At 47.9% G+C, this 18,784-nt stretch overlaps 1 protein-coding gene across 1 annotated transcript in view; it reads left to right on the plus strand.

Annotated features, from left to right (window-relative positions):
- Window positions 1-18,236, plus strand: part of IGSF10 (immunoglobulin superfamily member 10) — a 58,001-nt gene extending 39,765 nt beyond the window's left edge. The window contains exons 2-7 of the mRNA XM_072868511.1: window positions 4,087-4,335; window positions 6,281-6,410; window positions 8,292-8,682; window positions 9,411-13,838; window positions 14,473-15,373; window positions 16,328-18,236. Of these exons, the coding sequence (XP_072724612.1) occupies window positions 4,087-4,335; window positions 6,281-6,410; window positions 8,292-8,682; window positions 9,411-13,838; window positions 14,473-15,373; window positions 16,328-18,236 (8,008 nt within the window). The remainder of the gene's footprint in view (window positions 1-4,086; window positions 4,336-6,280; window positions 6,411-8,291; window positions 8,683-9,410; window positions 13,839-14,472; window positions 15,374-16,327) is intronic.
- The last annotated feature ends 548 nt before the right edge of the window (window positions 18,237-18,784 follow it).

An 18,784-nucleotide genomic window follows, 5' to 3' on the forward strand; every position in this document is an offset into this window, starting at 1 on the left:
TGCCAGCGAATGTCATCCAGGAGGTATCTCAGGCAGAGGTCTAGCTGGCACACACACAAAATCACGTTACTGCCAACTTCCTGAACTTCCCATGGTTTGTGTTACATTTCACAATTTCAGAATATGTTCATTTTTTACGTACAGATCATCATCATGTTCTTCACTACTAAGCATATGCAGTCACTTTATGGATTTAGATCATTTCCTCATTTGCTTGATTTTGAATTGGTCTGAAAAATTTTAGAACCTTTAAAATATATTTTTGAGGCTTTCTCTTACCATGACTGCTCCAATTACATGCTGGCTATTTGCAAAGAAAACACAACATTAGCCCATAATAGGATGTTTAGTCATCAAATCAGTCCAAGAAAAAATACAGAGAATTATTTAACAGCCAGCCACTGCAGTAACATATCCACATCTGCAAAAAAGAAAGTAATTTTGAGTTCATATACAAGAATACCCTAAATTGTTCATGTTTCTCTTCTCATTACATCTTTCATTTTTAATCTTAAGAAAAATTGATAGTGACCCTAAGCGGACTTAAATAATCACACACCCAGTGTCCACTCAAATCTGTAATACCTGGCTCTTACGGTTACCTTTTCCCAAGTATTCTGAGGTTCAGTCAATACTGAAAAATACTGTCATGCTGGGGATTAAGTGTTTTCCATGTAGTCTTAATCCAGGTTATTTTGCCATTCCAATAAATCAATCCCACTGTGTATGCTTAATCCCTCTTCCTGGCTTTAGACAAACTCTGCCAAGGAGGGACTCTCATAGATACCCCAAAAGCCTTTTCCTACTTATCTCCTCTGGAAGAACATGGCGATTTAGCAAAGAATCCGCTCTCTCTGAGGATAACCTCAGGCGGCATCGCATCAAGACCGTCAGCCTACTGTGATAAGCAGGCAACGGGGAGACACTTAATCCAGGTCAGGCAGCGTGCACCTCTTTGGATTCCATCGATGCGCAAGTTGGACCCGATGTCCAGATCGGTGGTGTCTCTTCAGGAATGTGTGACTAGCTGTAGTTTCAGTGTCTTCTTGCAGCCATCACAACAGGACAGATTTACGTGCCAAGACATGGCACTAGCACCAAAACAGCACGGCAGGCTCCACCCATGGCAGGAAGAGGCAAGCCCTCTGAATAACCGAAAGCGTTACATTTTCAATATATCATTCTCAGAGAACTATTGTTGATATGTGTGTAGAAACAAGGGTGCAGAAAGAAGTGTGAAGCACTTAATTAGTTTTCTTGATTCTGCAAGAACAGGGATCTTCACATATTTTTACCAAAACGGTCTCACAGATTTGGTTTGTCCTAGAACAAGGCTGACGAGAAAAGATAAATACTTGGGTACACGTATTACAGCTTCTGTTGGGCAGCGTGGCGCAGAGGCAGATGCGAGCAGATTCATGCGGATGCTTTGGCTTTCCTCTCAGAAAACGGAAACATTTGGCAAAATTAACATCTCTCCAAGAAAAATACCAGTTCTGTGGAAAGTGCAAAATCTCAGTAAAAAAACATTTTGGCTGAAAATTCCTACTCAGTTCCAGGCATAACTGACAATCTGGTTTGCAGGGTGGCATCAAGCCGGGTGCCAGGCATCGTCCGTGTCCTCGTGGACTTCCTCACACGCTAAAAGCACAACCCAGCATCACTGGCTACGTGGATTACATTGATTTCCTCTCATTTCACTCTATACCTCGAAGCCAATCTTCTTATCTTTTAAACTGACAGCTGACAATATGTAAAACGGTAGCAAGAAACGATTAGCAAGTGCTTAGGCAGATTTATTTATGACTGGCACAATGGCCTGAACAGTTCTCCGTAAGAAAGCAGGACTGGGTTATTAATCTGTCCAAACCTACCCAGAGCGTTACGCTGTAGTGGCTTTGCTCTGTACTTGGCATAGCTGATTCCTTATATACCTTTTTTTTTGGTGGAAGATGTTTAGCAACTACATCAAATATGATCACCAATGATTCCTGAGGCATCATAGTCCAGATAAACGAGCATTTCTGCAAAGGAACGTGGGGTTTATGGGACATTGTTAAAGAGCTTGTTTCCTGAAACAATACTGATTCTCTGCTAATTTGGAACATAGAGATGGAGTCACAAACGTGTAACACAAGCAGAACTGCCATAAACCCGAGTGACAGGGGACTAATCTGTGTGTCTCACCCGAAGTATCTAACCCCGGCTGCTGTTTGCCATGCACAGACAGAAAGAATTTTGTGGCTGGGCCGTAAACAGCCGTATTAACACAATGACTACGGTGCTGCGTGTTCAGCCCACCGATCTCCGAGGAATATAAAACTGAAAAGAATCGGAGACAAGGAGTGCCAATTGCATTTGGGCCTTAGTGGGAAAAATTCAGGTGCTGGACAAAAATCAGCAATGGTGGTAGAGGTGTTGGCAGATAACGCTGCTGAGTAAGAGGCAGAGAGGGGAGTAAGAAGCTACGGGGCTTCTTCCAGTGCCGTTCGGAAGATGCATTTAGAATCACAGAATCACAGGATGGTTTGGGCTGGAAGGGACCTTTCAAGGCCACCTAGTCCAACCCCCTGCAGTCGGCAGGGTCATCTTCAGCTAGACCAGGCTGCTCAGAGCCCCGTCCAGCCTGGCCTTGAATGTTTCCAGGGTTTGCCTCAAAGTTCCTAAATTTTAACTTTGTGCAAGTGGCGATGTACTAGAAACTTCCTGCGGCTTACAGGGTTCATGTTTAACTTCTAATCCTGAGTGCACAGGGATATAACAATTTGGCATTAATTAAAGCATCTATTAAAATACAATTGTAAAGTTTAGTGCTGCTCAAGAGCTACGAGAGAGCCAGGTAATCGGCATCTGCAGTGTTACCGTATCCTACCCTATCTACAGTACCTTACACGTCCGCCATCCTTCCCTAGCACATAGGCTCAGCAGAAGCACGCCGTCAGGCCAGTTCGTCCCTGTTACGGAAGGACCCGAGGCACCCCTAACGTAATCCCCAAAACGTAAGGACCCGAGGCACCGACGGGCTCGCCCTGAGAGGGCAGACCAGTGGCTCCCCGCAAGCGGGCTCCGTTTCGAGGCGCCACGGGCCCGGGTTCCGGGGCGCACGCAGGGGGCTCCCGCCATGCCCGGCGCTGCCCGCGCTGCCCCTGCTCCCCCGCGCCCTGGCGGCGGCAGCGCAGCCCCCGGCGGGGCCGGGGCCGGGGCCGGGGCCGGGGCCGGGGCCGGGGGGAGCGGGGCGGTGCCGCCGGGCCCGCAGCACCCCCGGCCGCGGCTCTGTCTGCCCCGGGCGCCTCTCCCCGCCTCGCCCCGGCGGCGGCGGGCACGGGCGGGCTGGCAGCTCCTCGGGCGGCCCGGGGCCCCGCCGCCGCGCCGGCAGGAGGAGCGGCCGGCGGCGGGACTCGCCCGGCCCGGCCCGGCTCTGCCCCAGGCAGCGGCCCCGCCGGGCACCGCGGCCGGCAGCCGGCGCGGCGGAGGTGGCGCAGGGCGGGGCCAGGCCGCTGCCGCCGGCGCCCCCTCGCCCAGGTGCCGGCGCGGCCGCGGGCCCGGCCGCCGGGCGCAGGTGGGGCCGGGCAGCCGGGGCCGGGGCCGGGCAGCCGGGGCCGGGGCCGGGAGCGGCGGGGCGGGGGCGCGGGGCCGCGGCGGGAGCGGCCGGCGGCTGTGCGCGCGGGCTTTGAAACGCGTTAATTTTGCTTGGAATAATTACTGGCAAGGAAGGAGCTGACGTGTTCCTTCCCGGGGATAAATCGCCAGCAGATTTGTGAACACTCGGCACAACCGGAGTCGTGATGTACCCACAGCCAGTGCTGCAGCTCCCACGTTCGCTTCCTTCAACGATTAAAACTTCACCTGTAGGCAGCAGCTCCCGGGACACATCGCTCCGAGACAAAGAAAGCGTGAGGCTGTTTCTTTAACGCGACAAACAGCTTAGCTCATTACACAGACCTGAGCTCTGAGGGGAAAAGCGGGCGGTTTGGGGCTGGTTTTTTTCTTTCGAGCTACAAAATTCTTCTTGTTCTTGTAGCTCAGAACGGAGCGACTCAGCGCGGATGCCACTGTGAATGCTCGCGTGTTTTGCCTCCCCTGTAGGGACCCGTTTGCTCGCTGGCGCTGCGAGGGGCGGCGGCCGGTGCTCGCCCGCAGGATGGAGCCCCCCCGCAGAAGCAGCCCCTGGTGGCTGGGGACCCTCCTGGGCGCCTGCCTGGCCGCTCTCCCCGGCTCCATCGCCTGCCCCAGGCTCTGCGCCTGCTACGTCCCCACGGAGGTGCACTGCACGTTCCGGTACTTCACAGCCGTCCCGCCGCACATCCCGCCGAACGTGGAGCGCATCAACCTGGGGTATGTTTGACGCCAAGATTTTAAATATTCTGACTCGTTCCCTTTCAACGCTTTGCAAAGCAGTAATTCAGAGTTTCCAGATTTAGGGCTGACAATTAACCAGAGCAATAAATACATCTTCAGAGCGTAACGTTCTGCAGTGTTCAGGAGTGGCTGCAGTTACAGCTAGCAAAGCCTAAGACCACCGACACTAAGGGGAAATTTTGGGGATGTATCACAGAGCATGTAAGAACTTCAGGAAGTTTGGAACTTAAGTGAATTCTTTTGTGTTACCCAGACAGTTTGCATCGGTAACATGGAACTCAGGAGGAGTCTGCAATAGAGAGAATTCTTTCTGGGAAAAGACAGTTCAGAGCTCAGACAGCGGGCTGGAAAACCAGTATGTGTATTAAAAGCTTCAGAGACTTTGCTGTGACTTCAGAATGTCACCCAGTGCTAGTATCTCTGCTTTTATCAATCGAGTTTATGGGAAATAACACTTGTCAGAATATTTCAGCCTCCAAAATGGTTCTGTTCTGTGAGTGGTTACAAGGAACAGGGAATAGATTATACCAGGCTCGGCTGGCCCCTTAACGCAGCTGCCAGCAAGCGTCCTCTGTCGTACAATCAAATGACGAGACCGATCAGCAATATTTGACTGATCCTCGTATCACTTTTGATACGCACAGCCTTTGAATCATCCGTATGTGCGTGCAGAAAATATAAAAGGAAGTTTTCATTGAAGTCTTCCCGCTCACCTGCCTTCTGCTTCTGGGCAACATACCCGCATCCCAGCTCCCGACTCTGCCCTTTCCTTCCAGTGGCTTTGGCAATGTTGTCCAGAAGTGCTGTATATGAAGTCTTACAATTAAGTACTGGTACTTTTAGAGGACTGTGGCTTACCTGAGGTGCGGGACGTGTTTGAAATACATTAATTACCGCTATGGAAAGGCCGTCTGTCTGACTGGTGAATTAATCCAACTTGCTTGTCACCGCGGGGCCTAGGAGGCACGCCTGCAGCGCGAGCAGAGTCCCCGTGTTAGCTTGTCAGGTCGTGCAAGTGTGACAGTAGCCATGAAGTCAAAGGCATCGCAGAGCAGCTACTCAGCACTTGCGAGGCTTGCACAACACCCACCAGTTCCGGCGTAGCGTAGCATCCCCACTGTCAATACTCACGCTGGCTAGACTTAGACACGACCGATGGTCAAACCCCCTACAGCAGTGCAGCTCTCACTTAAAGGGCTCTCAGCTTCACTTTTGGTTCCCTGTGGAAATCCAGCCTAGACTATCCATAGCGTGCGTATGCTCACGGAAAGCCAGGGAGGCTGAGGCTATGTCTGCGTTAACGAGGAGCGTGCACCATTGAACACCTGGGGAGTGGAAATAAAACTCAAGATGCACAGCTGAAAGGGGCGGACAGCGTAGCGCAGCCCAGGAGCAGGGAGGGACGGCAAGGCGCTCCGCAGAGCCCACCTGCCCCAGAGCCTGGGCACGGCCGCTGTCGTGCGGGTCCCAGGAGGGTCGCACCCCAGCACCCCCGGTTTCACCTAGCTCTCAGGGGACAGCAAAGGAGGCTCCCTTTTGTTCGTGGGCCTCCTGGGATCCTGCAGTGTTGGGAAAGCCCTCGACTGAAGGAGGCATCAATGTATCGCCAACCTCTACCATTACAGGAGCTCCTTGCTCTTCTACATTGAAGCCCAACACTGGCATTCCTGGCTGCACGTTTTTGCAGTTATTTTCCCCATCCGCTGTGAATAGTCTTCAGAAAGCTGCCCTGGAAAAGTTACCAAATTTTGTGCTAACATGAAGGAATGACTTAAAATTTCATCTTAGCAACCAGAAGTGCTATCTACCTTTGTGTCTCCAAAGAGTTGTTCTTCTGCTCTGGTTTTGTTTGTTTGTTTTAAAACTTGTGAAGTTTGGCTGCCTGACTAAACCCAGGTCTGGGATGAAATGTTTGTTGCAGTTACAACAGCTTGCTTAAACTGACGGAAACAGATTTTTCTGGCCTGGAGAAACTGGAGTTACTGATGCTGCACAGCAATGAGATCAATACAATCCCTGCTAAGGTGTTCAGTGATTTATATTCATTACAGGTAAGAACTCAGTGTAGGAGATGACCTAATCGTAATTTTGGTTATGACTTTTAAACAATCGGCAGTAATACTGACAAGTGGAAGCAGAGCAGCGGTCTGTAGCATTTTGGTTTCCTGTTTCTTACTGTATCCACGTGAAAGACGAGGGCCTTCGAGATCCAGTATCCTAATGGGAAATGTCCTTCCTTCCCAGGCGGGCATTCAGGTACAGCTCAAGGAGCGTGACAAACATATCGACAGGTATCTGTCAGCAGTATCTTAACGGGCAACTGCAGCTGAAACTCTCTTTCACACGAGAGAAAGACTGCAGAGCTCCAAGTACTGCGTCTGTGGCAGGAAACTTGTCTTTAGTTAATGTGTTAGTCAATTTGTTGGGTTTTTTAAAGATTTTTTTCCAACCAGATTCCCCTTTCCCTTCAGTACAGCATAGTCCTGTCCCTTTCTATCCTTCATTAAAAAAGGCTCCTACTGAACAGAAACCGAACATATTACAGATAAACATTTAAATACTTTAATAAAACTACAGTTCCTTGGTTTTATAATTTCTTTGTGGACTTTAAAAATGTAGTATTTGATGCCCGTTTTGTTCTTTAACTGAAATATTACCTATTTGTAAAATATCACCTATATTTATGTATATGACAAAAATTAGTAAACGTACAGTGTCATACAGGGATTCTGGAGCTATCTCGGTGCTGTGCAGATCTCCATATATAACAAAGTACTTACATGGTTATTTAGGAACAACCGTTCCCAACTAATTGCATGTACAGGTAACAGGTGCTGTCCAGTTAAATTCCCGTCTAGAGCGGTTATTAACTGCTATAGAGAAGTAACAATGTCGTAGCTGTGATGAACTGAGAACATGAGAGACCTGAACTGTTCAGACGGAAAACACGGTATTGGCTCAGTCGCTGGTCTTAGAGGATTAGGGGGTGGGAGGGAAAGGCAGAAACCAGACCAGCTGTGGAGCACACAGGTCCTCAGGTTCCATTAACCCTCAAAACGGGTGGTTCTGTGCCCGAAAGCTTGTTAACGCCTTGCAACCGACTTAAGAAAATAAGCTTTATGGACTCCTATAAGCTTTTCCTCCCTTATCAGCAAGCAAGATGGCAACACAATTATAGATAGTTTTAATGGAATTATATTTGGCAAGTAAAATAAACTTGCACGTTATTGTGATTTTGTACTTCTTTTCCTCATTAATTTTCAACATACAGAACTCGTGACTGTAACTGTAATTCTAACAGGAAAAGGAACAACAAAAAGGGTGTCTTGGGTACCATATTTAATACCTCAGCAATATGCCAGATTTGTTCATCTCGTAGTTACAAATGTGACTTTTAACCTGTCAGCAACAAAATGGCACCTGAGAGTTGAGGTTTGGCAAGTACCCCTCTCACATGACACAAATCCTGAAAGCGGGAACACGCTTAGCAGTTCCGTTGGTTAACCATCCTACAAAAGCGACCGTTGGACGGGTTTTTACAGCTGTAACACTGGCTGGAACAAAAATCACGACCACAGGTTATGGTCAAATTCTGCTCACCCTTTTTGTAAGCGCGGTTTAATTGGGATTTTTTTGTATGAGAAATAAGCATTGCTTCATTTTATTTTTTAATCGCTGCGTTTTGTAAATGCGACTGCAGAAGTGTCACCCTGATGGACACATCAGGAACAAGAAAGCATCCTCATAGTCCTGCAACTGCTAACATTGCATTTAGAAATAATTCCTCCTACCAAGTTTTTTTCCAATCGCTCGCATTACTGGTCTGGTGAAGTACTTTCACTTCACAGAGTAACCATCAGTCAAAATTTGTTAGGAGTCTTATAACAATATAACGTGTTAATACTATACGCTTGTTACTTTTTCATCAACAGGTCTTAAAAATGAGTTATAACAAGGTCAGAGTGCTTCAGCAGGATGTTTTTTATGGTCTAAAGAGCTTGGTACGGTTGCATATGGACCACAATAAAATTGAATTTGTAAATCCCAACGTTTTCTACGGACTCACATCACTGAGGTTGGTCCACTTGGAAGGAAATTTACTTAAGCAGCTTCATCCAGATACTTTTGTCACCTTGCGCTATAGCCAAATATTTAAAATATCCTTCGTGAAGCACATATATTTGTCTGACAATGTGTTGACTTCACTACCACAAGAAATGTTTTCCTGCATGTCTGAGCTAGAGAGCATTTACCTTCATGGAAACCCGTGGTCCTGTGATTGCAATCTACAGTGGTTTGCAGAATGGGCAAAAGAGAGACCAGGTGAGCTGACGGCTTTGTTTATGCCTTTGGATCATGTTATAGCATCTTATTCTTTCTGATAACGGCGATTGTCCTTTATTTATTTACTCTCCCAGAAAAGACTGGAAGACAGGATTTTTGTAGGTGCATGTAATCAGGATAAACAGATTAATACCATTCAGTTTCCCGGATTAAATGAATCGAGTGGTCTTAACCCATTCCAAGTGCAGCTTTCCTTAATGGAATGCTTTCCTTGGCCAGTCCAAAGCTTCTGTGCACCAGGAGAATCCACAGGGGATAAGGAAGCTAATTTTTATGTAACTGGCAAGAGCAAAGGCCACATCGTACTCAATTCTTCGAAAAAGAAATAAGGAACGGGACTCAAGGACTTTCTCTGTTGCTGCCCCGAGTAGAGGTTGCACACGATAGTGTGGTGGTAGCCCCAGACTGCCAGAGCCTGCGTCTCGGAACAAAGCTGTGGCCACGCAGCACCACAGAGCCCTCCCTGCACGGTGGAAAGCCACTGGGACAGGAGGACGCCAGGCTGAGCTGCAATAGCAACAGTCCCTAAGCAGTTTCATCAGAGAAAATGCATAGGTTTTCTTAGGTTAGTTTAGGTTTTCACAGGTTACTTCAAGATAAACTTCGTTAATATTTTGTTCAAGAGAACAACTTGCTGGTAGCTATATGTCTTTATTAACACTAAAAATTGTATCACAAAAGCTTACTGCGTTTTTTCTTCCCTTCAGATGTTATAAAGTGCAAAAAAGACAGAAGTTCTGGTGCTCAGCAATGCCCAGTTTGTGCTAGTCCCAAAAATCGTAAAGGAAAAAGCTTAGTGGATATTCCTTCTGCATCTTTAACCTGCGCTAAGCCAGCCATACACGACTCCCTGAAATTTAAAAACCTCACAGTGCCAGATGATGGGGACTTCAGTTCCGTATCTCCCAAGGACTTCATAGCTCCTATAGGATCCATGGTTTTGAACATGACTGACCAAGCAGGAAGTCGAGGTAACTTGGTTTGCAACGTCCAAAAACCTAAAGAAATGTCTCCCATCTCATTTGACAAAGATGGCAACAGTACAGTGCTCAGAACGTCATTCTCGGCATTTCTTGTGTGTGGCATTGATTATGAACATATTCAGCAGCTATGGAGCATACTGGCACTGTACAGTAATTCTCCCTTAAAACTGGAAAGGAAAGTCCTAGCAACTAACATGCCTTTTTACAAATATACACAAATCTCCTCTGAAAAAGATGAACTTTTTACCAATATAGAGATTGAACTGAGAGCTGAACCGTCTTGGTTAATGCAAAGCAAAGTGGCATTACAGCTAGACAGGACAGCAACCACACTTAACACATTGCACATCCAGTACTTTACGGATGCTCAGATTATTTTGCCCGGTGCTGACAAAAACCAGGCGAGAAATAACTGGACCATCATCTCCAGGGACAACAAAACACAAACGGAGCACACTGTTTTAGTTGGGGGAACCGTGGAACTGGAGTGCCAAGCAATTGGAGAACCAGCTCCTGCAATAGAGTGGATATTGGCTGATGGCAGCACAGTTCGAGCTCCTTACATCAGCGAGGATGGAAGAATCATGGTAGTTAAAACTGGAACGCTCACGTTACGGACAGCTGATACTTTTGACACTGGGCTTTATCACTGCGTCGGCACAAATTACAACGATGCAGATGCTCTCACATTCAGAATTACTGTGGTCGATCCTGACGTGGAACACAATAGTGTAAATGGAGCCCAACTGTCTACATTTGTTGGCAGCACACTCTACCTTCCCTGTACATCCACCGCTGTTCCAGATGCTGCCATTAGCTGGGTGTTACCCGAGCATGTGATTCTTCATCGTTCTGCAAGAAACAAACACATTTTTTACAACGGTACCTTGAGAATACAAGGGGTAACAGAGCGAGACAGTGGCTACTTTAGATGTGTTGCAGCCAACCAGTATGGCGTTGATCTTCTGGTTTTCCAAGTGCTAGTCAGAAAGGATGAAACCGCTCTAGAGAAAAAGCATGTAGCTGTGGGAGAATGGGAAGAGGGCGATGGCTCTGGCAATGCAGTGCTGGCCTCTGCTACGAGACAGAAACATCCTTCAGCTACTCTCGCTACCTTGACAGCTAGTCAGGAATCTGCTGCCTCAGCATCCAGGAATCGGGTCGCACAGAGCGCACGTAAAAGGAGCAGCTACGGGAAAAAGACCTACAGGCACTACAGGGACAAAATAAGCAGGCGGTTTAGAGGACACAGAAGACAGTTTGTTTCCTCAGCCAGGAGAGTCGATCCGCAGCGCTGGGCAGCCTTGTTGGAAAAAACAAAGAGGAACTCGACACTGATAGAAAAACGAGGAGAAGTTGCAACAAAACCACCTATTCAAGTCCATAAGTTCTCAAAAGTACCTGGGGATGAGGAGGAAACATCTGGTGAACTCGTATCTCCAGAAGAAGAATTCATGATACCAGTAACAGAGACAGCCACTGTGTCTCCTCTGGGGAGAGCAATGGAAAGCGCGATAACTGCAGGGCCCGAGATGACCGCGAGTAACACCCCTGCTAGGAAAACCTCTCTCCTGGCCGCAGAGGCAGTAACTCCCCTGGCCTCTCCTTTTTCACAGGCCATGTCATCCGACAGCAGAAGGCCACAAACATATCTAAACCCCGTAACTACAAACTCATGGGAAAGATCCAGTTTAAGTCAAATATCAGCAAATGGTATAAAACAATCAACTGCATCAGATGGAGCAAGTAGAACATCTACACTCTTCCCTGCTGGGCAAAGGCTGGTATATTCCGGGGAGAGTAATAACCAGCATTTAAAATCTGTATCTACGACACCCGTGACAGATGTTACAGACACCAGCAAGTCTGTAACTTCCCAAGACGCAGTGGACAAGCTGCACGGTTTTACTGAGTCTATTGATAAGATTTCCACCAAAACAGATCATCAGGTATCTGTAGTGACAGTCAGTGAACCAAGTCCTGAATTTGGTCACATTTATCTTCATAGTACTCAGAAACGAGTAACTCCTAAGCCAGCAGTGGACTCAACTACCATTACTTATCAGCAAATTCAGGTCATTCAGGACGTTAGAACTCATACACCCCAGGCCCAGCAGCAATATGGAAGACGAAGGAAAGTTTCTGGTAGGAGACGAATTGTTAGACCAGGACGTATTCCCAGTATGAAAGAGCACAGATACAATTTTGGGAGGCCAGGACCTGTCAGAGGAAGTACAGCTGTGGCTGCAGATGTTCAACTGAATATGAAATATGTATCAAATCTGCCAACCTTAAATAATTTAAGCAGCTCCATCGACCCATTTAGCCCAGAAGCCCCTCTGTCCTCCCCCTCTACCATGAATATGCCAGTGGAGCACCCAGCAGGTACTCATCAAACCACAGCATTCTTCAGGGACGAGAAAAATAAAGCTCCTGCAAGGCAAAAAGCCACGACGATAGTCACGCCTTTAATTACAAAAGGCACCCAAGGTACTCCTCAATGGAAATTAGAGACCAGCGTTCCATTTCAGACAAATACTGATGGAGTCCAACCTTTTAGTACCAGACGACCAACAACGGCAATCCGTACAGCTCATATGACGACAGAAATTACACATACCGTAAGCATTAATGTATCTTCTACCCTTGAATCAGTCTCACCCAGCATTAAGCCTGGAACCTCGGAAAAAAATTCCCAAAGAGGGAAGATTACTTGGGAACATCTCTTTGGAAATGGTGCCCAAAAAGAGGTCCTTCTTCAGAAGCTATCAAAACAACAGACAGAAATGTTTCCATCAACAGAGGTGTCGACCATGCTTCCTAAAGCTACGGCAGCATTATCTATGTCCAAAATGTCTCCTTTGCACTTTACGCCTATTTCAGCAGGTGGGAATCACAGCAGTGGTTTCTTGTCCTTAAACAAACCCATTCATTATGGCAACGGTAAGTCAGAAGAATATCTTCCCCCTGCAAAACCGCAGTCTTACTCTAATCCTGCAACTAGTGCAACCAAAGAAATGGACGTAACAAGTCTGAAGCCAACAGTTACACCTATTAATACTCCTCAAACTGACACCAAAATCACCAAAAGTAAAACGTTCAGAGTGGGAAGAAAGAGAGGTCAGAGGAGGAAGAGGCCCCCTAAAACATCTGCTTCACAAAGCGTGAGTGCAGGCCACAGCACGGCAGCGATTCCATCGGTGAATACAGCCACGCCTGCCGTGATGACAGTTAAACCATTAACTCTGCCTACAAGTCTTACGTCTGCAAAACCTCCCTCTGAGAGCGCAAGCGCAGTCTCAGCGACAGGAATGCCAGCGCTGTGGGTCCTTAGCACCCCAGAGGCACCTCGGCACGTGCCCACAGCAGCCACGCAGACATCGGCGAGCCCTGTCACACGGAGGAGCACCCAGTCGGCCACGTTACCACCCGGCAGCCGTACTGCTCAGAGCCCCACCACACCAATCCAAACCACGCCAGGGCTTTCAGAGCCTTTCAGCACCACAAGCGCACGCTCTGCCACAGTCTGTGCAACGTCTGGGTCAGAACCTGCTGCGCCAATCGAAGCCACCACAACGGCAGGTGAAAAATCACACCACAACATGGGAGAGAGAGTTATCCAAGAAAACCGCGTCGCACAGCCCGCGTTCCCAGCAAGAACCGAGTCAAGTACCAGAAGTCCTGCTGCATCCGCAGACATCTCTCCTCCCGGCGCTCAGCATCCCACCCCGCTGCCAGCCCTAACAGCAGCTGTGCCACCTCCACGGACCGCGAGAACCACCTCGCCTCCATGGGGGGCAACCAAATTCTGGCAGAAGCCCTCTGCCAAAGTCACGGAGAGAGGCAACACGTTAACTGTCGATACCCTGACCATCCTGAAGTCGTCACAGATCGCGACTCCGTACGCTCCTCTGTGGGGAAGGGACAAGGACGGTTCTGTCAAAGGCTGGTCTGAAAAGAGACAAGATCAAGAAACTACCACCAACAATCCTATAGCCTTGGAAATCAAAAGCAGAAGTCATTTTACAAAGCCCAGAATCACTGGAGGAAAATTAGCTGCTTTTACTGTGCTAGCTAATTCAGATGCTTTTATTCCTTGTGAAGCTACTGGTAACCCCCGTCCAACAATACAGTGGACCAAGATATCGTCAGGTATGCTTGATAAACCTCTCTAGAATTTACCTTCCATCATAGTCTTGCAATTTGGCAGATGTTTTGTGTGCCAAACTCAAGTATTGCTTCATTTAAGAGTACCGTGAAATAGCAGTGAAAAGATGAACTTTGAAACAGTGAAAAAGCAAGCTATCCCACAGCACGCTTGCCAGAGTGTCTTATTACTAATTACGAAACAGTTCTTTAGGGGACTTAATTAAAAAAAAAAATAAATCTATATTTAACTATAATTCTGTGCTTATGGTGAGAAGATTTCAATATTTATTGTATGTTACCAGGTATTTCAGAACAGTGAGACAAGTGAAAAGAAAAATCTGTCTGTGGTAGCAAACCATCAAATCAAGTTAAAGCTATGCCAAAATATTTTTGAATATGCAAAGCCCCATCTGCTTTATCCAACCTTTGTCTCTACTGAGGACTAAGTTTTGTTTTTACTTTAAAGCTTTGTCACTGTATATGCAAAATACTATTATTTCTCTCTTTCTTATCACTAGTGTCTTGGTTATTTGGGCAAAGTAGACCAGGATAGGGGGAGTGTTTTCAGGGACTGAATAAAGAGAGGCAGAAGAGAGAGGTTCTGACGTGCCGTGCTGTTGTCCTCTCGCTTCCGTAGGGACCGATGCTCTGGAAAGCCGAGGTGACAGCAGATGGATGGTGTTTGCCAACGGCACGCTCTCCATCGCCCGGGCAGGCCTGGAGGACCGCGGGCAGTACCTGTGCACCGCAGCCAACCTGCATGGCGTGGCGCGGCTCCTGGTCACCTTGTCGGTAGTGGCCTACCCGCCCCGCATCACCGGCGGCAGGTGGCAGCTCCTCACCGCTCACTCCGGAAAGCCCGTGGCAGTGAAGTGCAGAGCTGACGGCAGGCCTCCTCCCACCGTCTTGTGGGTTCTAGCAAATAAAACACAGGTCTCCGATTCTTCCGCAGGAAATAACAAAGTTCACGTGGAACCAGACGGCACTTTAATTATCAAGGAAGTCACTGTTTACGACAGGGGCCTCTACACGTGCGTGGCTAAAAACCCAGCGGGCACTGACACACTGGTTGTAAAACTGCAGGTCATTGCGGCACCTCCCGCTATTCTGGAAGAGAAGAGACAACGTGTTGAAGGAGTGATGGGGGAAAATCTGAAACTCCCTTGCACCGTGAAAGGGAATCCTCAGCCCACTGTCCACTGGGTCCTCTTTGATGGCACAGTGGTGAAGCCTCTGCAGTTTGTAAACGCAAAGCTGTTCCTGTTCTCCAACGGTACCCTCCACCTCAGCAACGTCGTCCCTTCTGACAGCGGGAATTACGAGTGCATAGCCACAAGCTCGACTGGCTCAGAAAGGAGGGTGGTGAGCCTCGTGGTAGAACACGGAGATACGCTTCCAAAAATAGCTACCGCCTCTCAAGAAATGACTCAGTTGAATTTTGGGGATAAGTTGCTTCTGAACTGCACAGCGACTGGGGAGCCAAAGCCCAGGATCATCTGGAGGTTACCTTCCAAGGCAGTTGTTGACCAGTGGCACAGGTAGGAGTCTTTCCCCCCCCCCCACCTCTTTGAAACTTCAAACGCTGCCTTCTCTGGTGCTCATGTAAGAGACTGTTACATCACTGAAACAACACACTGTGAACTAAATTGACTTTTAAACGTTTAACAGTGGTGAAACATCTGTGGCGATGGCTTGTTATTATACGTCTAATAGCAGACCACATCAATTGTCGTAAGTGGGTGAGGTCTCACCAAAATAGATACAAGTCTTATTTGAATTAAGGAAACATGTTAATCATACATTGGCTGAATTTTGGTCATCTTATAGGAGGAAAAGTTATTTACGAGAGATTTGCGAAGTAGGACTCGGGAGGAAGAGGCTTCTGTAGCCTCTGCCAAGTCTACCTTTGAGGGTCTCCCCCCCTCAACCCCTCCCACAGTAACACTTCACCTTCGCTTTGGGAGAGATGTCCCAGATCAGGACGTTCCTGGCAGGCTCATGAGAACTTGCAGCTGGGCTGAGGGAGATCCAGGCCCGTGCCCTGCTGCAGGAAAGGCAGCCAGGGAGTAACCACTCAGTGCCAAGCGTCGTTCCAGACGACGCGCAGCAGCACGGCCAGCTGCCCTGGACAGGGGCAAGTATTGCGGGTTACCTGCAAGGAGGAGCATGAGGGAGAGGAGGAGAGGCTGGCAGGAGGAGGGACGTAAGGTTCAACAGGCTCACTTGTTCACAGAGCAGTTTTCAGGAAGGCAGAGGCGGCATCGTGCAGCTTTGCGCACCTACGCAGAGTCAGCGAGCGTGCGCACATCCACGTAACAACAAAAGCGGCAACTACATCAGGTTACGACCCGCTGGGTCTGCGGGTGATGTGGACACAGTGCCTTTGGAGAGAGCTTCTGTATCGTACCGTGCTGTTACTACTGTCAGTCACTCGGTATTCACCTCCAGCGTTTTGTTCCATAACTCTTTTCCTCTTTCTCCCCCCACAACAGAATGGGAAGTCGAATCCATGTCTACCCCAACGGATCCTTGGTTATTGAGGCAGTTACTGAAAAGGATGCAGGTGACTATTTATGTGTCGCAAGAAACAAAATTGGAGATGATCTGATACTGATGAAAGTCAGCATCACAATGAAACCAGCCAAGATTGACCAGAAACAGTATTTCAAGAGACTAGTGCAATACGGAAAAGATGTCAGAGTGGACTGCAAGGCCTCTGGGTCACCTGCGCCAGAAATATCCTGGAGTTTGCCAGATGGGACCGTGATCAATAATGCGATGCTGGCAGATGACAGTGGACGCAGGTCTCGCAGATACGTCCTCTTTGAGAATGGAACTCTGTATCTCAACAAAGTTGGAGTAACAGAAGGGGGAGATTACACCTGCTACGCTCAAAACACACTGGGAAGAGATGAAATGAAGATACGCATCACGGTCGTCATGGCAGCCCCCCAGATAAAGCACAATTACAAGACATACATTAAAGCGAAAGCTGGAGGTACGGCGTTACTGGACTGCGAAGCCGTTGGAGAACCCAAGCCAAAAATATTCTGGTTGCTACCTTCCAGTGACATGATCTCCTCGTCGACAGCCAGGCACTTCCTGCACGTCAATGGTTCTCTGTCGGTCAGTCAAGTCAAACTGTTAGATGCCGGGGAGTACATGTGTGTGGCTCGTAACCCAGGAGGGGATGACACAAAATTGTATAAACTGGATGTTGTTGCTAAACCACCCATCATAAATGGTTTATACGTGAACAAAACCATCATGAAAGTGACGGCAGTGAGGCATTCAAAGAAAACAATTGACTGTAGGGCGGAAGGGACACCTCCCCCTCAGGTTATGTGGATCATGCCTGATAACATTTTCCTAACGGCTCCATATTATGGGAGCAGGATTGTAGTACACAAAAATGGGACACTTGAGATTCGGAACATAAGGCCTTCTGACACAGCAGATTTTATCTGTGTGGCACGTAATGATGGGGGGGAGAGTATGTTGGTGGTGCAGCTGGAGGTATTAGAAATGCTAAGGCGACCGATGTTTAAAAATCCATTCAATGAAAAAATAATAGCAAAACCTGGAAAAACTACCACACTGAATTGTTCTGTGGATGGAAACCCTCCACCTGACATAAGCTGGATGTTGCCTAATGGCACGTGGTTTTCCAGCGGCATCAAGACTTCCCAGTTTCGCACAGGAAGCAACGGTACTCTCACCATCTATAATCCCGATAGAGACAAAGCAGGGAAGTATCGCTGCTCTGCCAGGAATAAAGTTGGCTACATTGAAAAGCTGATCATCTTGGAGATCGGCCAGAAGCCCAGTATTCTCACTCACCCAACGGGGCCAGTGAAGGGCATCAGCGGGGAGTCACTATCGCTTCACTGCCGGTCCGATGGGACTCCCAAACCAAGCACGGCGTGGACTCTGCCAGGCGGGTACGTGCTGGATCGCCCGCAGATCAGCAGGAAGCACGTACTGCTGGAAAACGGCACTCTGGTTATACGAGAAGCCACCATTTACGACAGAGGAACTTACGTGTGTAAGGCCCACAATAACGCCGGAGATGCCTCTATAACTGTTCCTGTCGTTATTGTAGCCTATCCCCCGAGGATTACGAATAGACCACCGCAGACCGTACGCACGATGCCTGGCGCGGCAGTTCAGCTCCACTGCATAGCACTGGGAATACCAAAACCAGAAATCACCTGGGAATTACCTGACCACTCAGTACTCTCTACAGGTCGCCAGGGCCGAGCATCTGGGAGCCAACTGCTTCATCCCCACGGGACATTACTCATCCAGAATCCCCGACCCTCAGATTCTGGCGCGTACAAGTGCACAGCGAAGAACCATCTTGGCAGTGATTTCACAGTAACATATGTTCACATCATTTGAAATAAGAAATACAGCATGAATGATTGTTAACAAAGTCTACAGCTGGACTGAGTTCATTCCTGGAATAAGTTTAATCAAAGGCAGCCATAGGCATGTAAGTGCCTAAATACGTTTACAGTATTCAGTCTGCAGTGACTGCAAAAAAAGAGAGGAAAGGCTTGGGGGAAATTAGATCTAGCATTATTATCTAGCATTGGTTCTTTCAGTGATTAAACAGACTTAAATAGAAACAAACTTAAGGCACTTTTGCTCTGCCAGCAAACACTGAATATCAAATAAAATTACTTTCTGGAAAGGTACCTAGAGATCTTCAGTAAAGGACAGACTGCTCCTATTAGTTTAACATTGTCCACCTGGTATGACTGCCATGAGTACGGATCACATAAAGCAAGAGTACCTGAGAACCAAAGAGCAGATGTTATTGTGATGCAGATTACCTTCTTAATATGTCTGAATATTTAGTATGTTTTTTAAATAAATATCCAATGGTGAAACAAGTAGTGAAGCATTTCTAATAATACAGCTCTGCTTCACACAGTCTTTTTGCA

The sequence above is a fragment of the Ciconia boyciana genome, chromosome 7, assembly GCF_034638445.1.
Source record: "Ciconia boyciana chromosome 7, ASM3463844v1, whole genome shotgun sequence".
NCBI lineage: Eukaryota > Metazoa > Chordata > Aves > Ciconiiformes > Ciconiidae > Ciconia > Ciconia boyciana.